Source organism: Cyprinodon tularosa, unplaced genomic scaffold (assembly GCF_016077235.1).
Source record: "Cyprinodon tularosa strain WSP-4 unplaced genomic scaffold, ASM1607723v1 ctg903, whole genome shotgun sequence".
Lineage (NCBI taxonomy): Eukaryota > Metazoa > Chordata > Actinopteri > Cyprinodontiformes > Cyprinodontidae > Cyprinodon > Cyprinodon tularosa.
In genome coordinates, this window is record NW_024039678.1 from 28,959 (window position 1) to 36,130 (window position 7,172).

At 39.2% G+C, this 7,172-nt stretch overlaps 1 protein-coding gene across 2 annotated transcripts; it reads left to right on the forward strand.

Moving 5' to 3' along the window:
* Window positions 1-2,586: 2,586 nt before the first annotated feature.
* LOC119776073 (leucine-rich repeat extensin-like protein 2) lies at window positions 2,587-6,885 on the forward strand. Of its 2 annotated transcripts, none has more exons than XM_038274292.1 (3): window positions 2,587-2,717; window positions 4,687-4,755; window positions 4,902-6,885. In XM_038274292.1, the coding sequence occupies exon 3, from the start codon at window positions 4,911-4,913 to the stop codon at window positions 5,775-5,777; it is 867 nt and encodes a 288-aa protein (XP_038130220.1). In that variant the 5' UTR covers window positions 2,587-2,717; window positions 4,687-4,755; window positions 4,902-4,910; the 3' UTR covers window positions 5,778-6,885. The 2 variants fall into 2 exon arrangements, with proteins under 2 accessions (XP_038130220.1, XP_038130218.1); XM_038274290.1 differs by having other exon boundaries at window positions 4,905-6,885.
* The last annotated feature ends 287 nt before the right edge of the window (window positions 6,886-7,172 follow it).

Below are 7,172 nucleotides of genomic sequence, written 5' to 3' on the forward strand. Positions count from 1 at the left end.
CTAATGTGCAGCGGCAATCAATTCCAAAGTTTTGGAGCTGCAACAGAAAACTCTCGATCCCCTCTGAGCTTAAGTCTTGCTTTAGGCACCGTCAGGAGCAGCTGATCAGCTGACCTGAGAAATCGGTTGGGAGTGTAGGGGTGCAGCAGCTCAGAGAGGTAAATTGGGGCAAGGCCATTCAAGGCTTTAAAAGTAAATAAAAGAATTTTAAAATGAATCCTAAGATGGATGGGCAGCCAGTGGAGTGAAGCTAAAATAGGTGAAATGTGCTCGTACTTGCGTGTGCCAGTTAAAAGACGTGCAGCAGCATTTTGAACCAGTTGAAGACGAGCAATTGAGGACCCAGTAATCCCCACATAAAGTGCATTACAGTAATCCAGCCGAGTGGTCACAAAGGCGTGGATTACTGTCTCAAAGTGCCGTCTCTGAAGGACTGGTTTGATCTTTGCCAGCTGCCTTAGCTGGAAAAAGTTAGAATTCACTACAGCTTTTATCTGGCTGTCAAATTTAAGGTCTGAGTCCACTTTTACCCCGAGATTTTTTACAATTGGTTTACAAAATTGCGCTAGAGAACCGAGATCAACTAGGGGGGGGGGGATCACAGATGTGCCACCAAAGACCATGACTTCTGTCTTTTCTTCATTAAAATTCAGAAAATTTAAAGGCATCCAAGCTTCAAGGTCATGTAAACACTAACAGTGGTTCAACAGAGTAGGAATCAGCCTTTTTGAGGGGGACATAAATCTGGCTGTCATCAGCATAACAGTGAAAGGAAATGCCATGTTTCCTGAGAATGGAGCCAAGTGGGAGTAGATAGAGAGAAAACAAAAGAGGGCCAAGCACAGAGCCCTGTGGGACCCCACATGAGAGAGGAGCAGTGGAGGACACAGAGTCATCTAGGCTGATACAGAAAGTCCGATATCAATCAGAATTTCATGGTCCACTGTATCAAATGCTGCAGTCAAATCTAAAAGTACAAGGACAACACAGTGTCCAGAGTCAGTAGCTAAAAAGATGTCATTAAAAACTTTTAAAAGCGCTGATTCTGTGCTGTGCAATGTTTTAAAACCAGATTGGAAAATCTCAAGAACATTTTGTTCATTTAAAAAGTCCATGAGCTGGGAATAAACAATCTTCTCTAAGATTTTTGAGAAGAAAGGCAACTTAGAGATAGGCCTAAAATTTGACAGAACAGTAGGATCCAGCCCAGGTTTTTTTAATAAAGGCTGCACAACTGCATGTTTAAGATTTACAGGGACTACTCCAGAGGACAGACTGCTATTAATAACTGTGAGACACAATGGCCCGATAGTGGGAAAAACCTCCAACATATCTAAGTGGGAGTAAAATATTTGGCAAAGATTCAGCTCCAGTTAATTTTTCCGAGCCTAAAAGGAACTGATTAAATTAAGCTGAGGCAAGTATAAGAGTGGAGTCGATATTGAGAACTACAGATATATAACGATTTGATTGATTTTCCTTTTGTATCTATGTTAATTTTTCTGTTTGCTTCTGTCTCCTTGAACCCCAGTCGGCCTCAGCAGATGGCCGCTGACACTGGTCCTGGTTCTGCTGGAGGTTTCTTCCTGTTCAAAGGGAGTTTTTCCTCTCCACTGTCGCTACAAGCATGCTTAGTGTGAGGGATTGCCTTTGAGTCAATGAGTTGATGCAATCAGCTGGTTTTCCTTAGAAAGAAAACTTTGAATCAATCTGACTGGATGATCTGGTGAACTAGAAAGTGCCTTGAGATGACATGATGTGAATTGGAGCTATAGAAATAAAGTGAATAGAACGGAATTAAGACGATCAGTGACCAATAATACAGATAGTTTGCTCTGAGATCTTTTGGCTGGAAGCTGTAGTGGCAGCTCCTATGCAGAATGAATGGCCAGAATAGTGTCTGGGTTGAATGCCCGACCGAGACAGGATGTGCCAAAGGTGTTTTCCAAGCAAGAACCTAGTCGAGTGTATTCATGATTCAGCGATGAAGACCGGATCTTGAGTTAGCTGAAAGAGGGTAGCAGAAATATGGGTTGTAGAGTCAGGAATATGGATGGAGGTAGATAACCTGAGGGCAGAGTGAGGATGCAACTGCTGAGATCTGCTGTGAGCGCAAGCCGATGGATGAATCTTAGAGATTCTTGTTTTTTTTAAGTCTTTAAGGAGCATAAAAATAACTCTGTGATGCTGTTCCTCAGATAAAACAGCCAAAACACTATGAAACTAAACGTAATGCTTTGTTTCACAATCTCTTTTCCTGACAGTGACGCAGCACTTTTCAGAGTCTTCCAAGCATAACCACTAGAGGAAACTTAAAGAAAAACACAAATAAAGCTACTTAGAAATGAATTAAACACAATGAATCTCAGTACAATGATTGACATTTTTGGCACTAACAATTATCTCTGGACATATTAACGTAAAATCCATACCGTGTGTTACCATTATCTAATGTGGACATTTTTTTATTCAGTTCCAGTAATCATCATCTAGCGCCTTTGTGTTGGAGCTCAAACTGGATATTCCTGTTCCAACCACAGAAGAAAGGTTCATCTCTTTTCGTTTTCAGAAGCACGGATACCTCAGATGCCAAAGATATTTCTGTTTAAGGTGCTCTATATATAAAGGTGAGGGAGCAACTGAGATTTAGTGCCAGTTTGCTTTCATTATCAGCCCCTTAAGAGGACTACAGGCAGCTCCTGACAATCTACGTGGAGGTAAATAATCAAATAAATTTAAAGTATTTAAAGATTTATTATTATTATTATCATTATTATTTTATTGTTAGTACATAGCATAAACTTTGCAAAGTCATATTTCTTCTGATGGAAGTAATTCATCATTCTGTAAAAACAGATCTGTTTACACATGACCAAATTATTTTGGGAATGCTTTAAAAAAGATGAGTTGATGACATCCCGGTTGGATGTGTTAAGGATAAGAGGTAAAGACGGAGGTCTGCTGTGCGTGAGAGACACGGACCTATTTAGAGGCAAGCTATTTAACATTTATATGTCTTAGATTTCAATTTGAAAACATTTTCAGTGAGTCATAAGCATCATTTTCATCGTAGGATCATAAAACCAGTCAATTAAGATTTTTTTTTTAAAATCTGTTTGTTATTATGGGGAAGAGTGAAAATGCTGTTCTGGGAGGTAGTGAAATCGTGGTGGTGCTGCTGTTAAAACCAAGGTCTAATGCATTCAGATAGTGTTTAATCCTCAGTCAGAAACCAGTCTGTCACATGGAGAATTATATAGGTTCACACAGAGATAAGACATATTCAATAAAAGCAAGAGGGGGCGTGCTTTGGTGACGCAGTGGTTAGCGCACATGACCCATGTATGGAGGTTTTTATCCTCGACGCGGGCGACCCGGGTTAGAATCCGGTCTGTGCTATTTTCCTGCATGTCTCTCATCCCCCCTTTCCTCTTGGCCTACTGTCCATAAAAACAAGCCAATAGTGCCGTAAAAAACAATTAAAAATAACGTTTGCAGTCATATTCAAAAATTTCATTTTTATAAATTCTGAATATGTTCTAAAAATAAATCATATGACCATTGCTCATTTTAAAAAATGCATTTTTTTTTACTGATTTTACAGCAGTGTGAAATTCTCATTGAATACCAGGAAGGCTAAACCTCCCCAGTAAATTTATTACAATTATTGGTCAAATATGCTTTGTCAAACTTCATAAATGTAGCCATTAAACTGCATTAAATGAGCCCTAAAATGCCTCTGATTTCAAGAGTATGTTGCACATTAATCAGTTGTTTATTCTGCAATCTCCCCTCTGCTCTGGAGCAGCAGGACTCTGCCTATAAGCAATCCCTGCTGAGGTGTGAACTCGGCCTGTTGAACTAAGCAGTGAGAAAGTAGAGCCCTGATTGGATAGCACAGCTTCAAGTGAGGCTAAACCTTTTAGACGTTCCATGGAGAAGGGGCGGGTCGTGCAGTTGACTGCTCAATGCTGATTGGCCAACATACTGAAGAATTTTTGGCTGACAGCAGGAGGTTTTCGTCATGAGTCGAGAAGTGATCATTCAGTCACAACAGTGATCTTGTGCTGAACTCTTAACGTGTTTTCTGAAGTGTATTATTACAGAGCTTCCCAGCAGCTACTTTCACCCATTTATAGTGATGAGTTTTATGTGTTTGAGCATTTTTTAATGCAGTACGTGATGTTTGTATTTAATTAACAGCACTTATTTACAGCAACCATTAACTACAATTATTTTCTAAATGTGGAATTGAATGTTAATATAATACATATTTTGCATAACTACACAGTCATGCAGCTCAAGTACATAAAAAAAGATTTTTATGACAAGCCAAAAGAAACTATTCTAAATCTTCTAATTCTAAACCCAGTCATAGTGCTTGTCATCTTCCTGGGGACAGCAGTCTCTAACAAGACACCTCTTTCTCCTCTTTCTAGTCTTTCTAGTCTACTTCCAATGGAAAAGCTCAATTCCCTCTGAGCAAGGCATTGTTAAAGCTTGCTGGGGGGATCTTACCTTACTGTATATGAATTTAGATCAGCAGGAAAATATTTCCACAAAGCATAAAAGCAGCACATGCACTTACGAGACATGTTTAATATGGTGATTTTATTGCATTCCTTGGCTTCACCTTGCAGTGTTTCATGTATCTGCTTGTTTTTATTGTTTTATGTTTATCTTTAGACAGTTACCTGTTTAAGGTCTCCCGTCCGTTGAAGGAGCTAGACACCTGCCTCCCACGACCCTAAAACAGTATGTATATATGGATGGATGGATGGATGGATGGATGGATGGATGGATGGATGGATGGATGGATGGATGGATGGATGGATGTGATTTGGAAGATTTGCCCCTTATAAAATAAAAAATAAAGAAAAATTCCTGCTCTTCTGTCTCAGCAGATCATCATGGAAACCATAGAACGCATCGTGGAAAAATGCAACTCCATCTATCGGAGGGCTGAGAGTGTGAAGGTCTACAAAACCAACTGTGACACAATCGCCGAAAGAGTCCACATTCTGGAGAGACTGGTTAAGGGGATCGAAAAAAAGGGACCTGATCACATCACTCCCACAGTTTCCCAATCTTTGATAGAAGTCCTTATGACTCTGACTACTGCAGAGGAACACATAACGAAATTCACCAGGTCGAGCACTATTAAAGGATCTAGTGCCAAGACTAAAGATAATGAGGCAATGTTTGGTAGGATAAGTAAAAAAATAGATGATGGCTTGCAGGTTCTGAATGCGGCACAAGCGATTGATAGTCCCATTGCGCCAAAGCAAACAACCTACCCTGCAGGACCGACGTTTTCTCCGTTTCCACAGCCCAGCCAGACTCTGCAGGTGCAGCAGTTCAGCCTTGCAGCCTCTATGCCTCCTCCACCACAAACGTTATACCCCGCAACCTCTCTGCCTCCTCCAGCACAACCGTTATACCCCGCAACATCTCTGCCTTCTCCAACAGCCCCGTTATACCCTACAGCCTCTCTGGCTCCCCAAACACAGCAGTTCAACCACAGTTTCTCCAAACCTATGGTTCCAACTTTCCAAATGTCCAACCACATGACCACTGTGCCTCTGCACAGCAATAACCCACCAGCCTCATTTTCCACGGCCTGTTATGGTTTCAGTGTTCCACAACCAGGCAACGGCTATTATGCGAATGGTTCTGGCACCATGACGTCGATGTCTTACCCCACCCCAATGAATATCTCCCACCAAAGCACCTCAATCGCGACAAATTATGTTGTCAACAATCCCACCTTTCAGTAGGGTGCTTAAGAGGCTAAAATAATAAATTGGCTCAACTTGGAGGAGGTAAAACATTACAAAATTTGGTGGAAACAATAGCAAAAATTCCTGCGAGTCTGCGCATCTGTAATCATGTTGAATGTTCAGAAATAAAAATAGTAAATAAATAATGAAGAAGACTTCTGTGCAGCCAAAAACAAATTAAGGCAGCAATCCCTTATGCAGTTATGCAAGAATCAAACAAAAACAAGTTAAACTTCCTGTAAAGGAACAAGAGATGAGTGCCTGAAAAAGAACATCTTTAACTTGCAGCATGAGGGATTTTTTTTCTCCTTCAATTAAGGCACATTATAAATCAGCCATGTTTGTTTTTCTAAAGGTAAAATATTAGACCTCAGGAGTCACACAACCCATTCAGCGTGCAAACATTCATCAAAAATCGGCTCATTGTGTAACTAATATCTTATGATTCTTACTGAAACATAGTGACTAATACTTGGGCTAATGGATTCTGACTTTAAAGATCATAGTAATTTGAGGTTTGGGAAAACTTTTCTGTTCACTTCCATTTAATGTAAAGAAGAATGACTATGAATAGCATTTTCTATATTTATCATTAAATCTGTTTAAATAAAACTACAAAATAGCTAAACTTTTCTATATCTGCTATATTTTTTCTGTGCATTTAAAGTTAATGATACTCGCATTTTGATTGAAAGTTTAACATTATGAAGAGTTAAAAAAATAAGTATTTAACCGATACCTTCCTAAAAACGCTGCTGTGATGAGCACTTTAATATTTACATTTTATTCATAAGCACAGGCTAAATGATTTAACTGCTTCTAACACAAATGTTCTTTATATGTGACGTCTTAATGATTTTAAATGATGTTGAACATTGTAAAATGTATTGCAAGATTGCTTCCATTTTGTCTTTGTAAAATGCAACGTACTTTTGAAATTCCTTATTGCTGTGTTATTGAAACAGGGGGTTTGTACGTACATTAAAGGTAAAGCATTGTGTGTTTTGATCTTCTAGTTGTTACCAACCTTTTTTCTAACTGTATTTCACTCCAATATTGGGTTCATATGAGGAGAAACAATAATAAAGAAAACTGGGGAAATTTACAAAAGTTGTTATCTTTTGATAGTTTTCTATTCTTATCTTATAGAAACTATAATTCAAGGTATAAGAATTTTCATTAGTTTGAGTTGAATAAAATCTTTACCTCTTGTAATAATTAGAAAATAAAATGATAAGTGACAAACAACTGAGAGCTCAGGGGCAGAGCTCGGGGAAATCTGCCCGGACCCTACAGGTGCCCCCATGCAAAGATATGTCCATACCACATCCATGACTTTCCAGGCACTCATCATCATCATAATAGTCTCCATCCATCCATACATCCATCTTC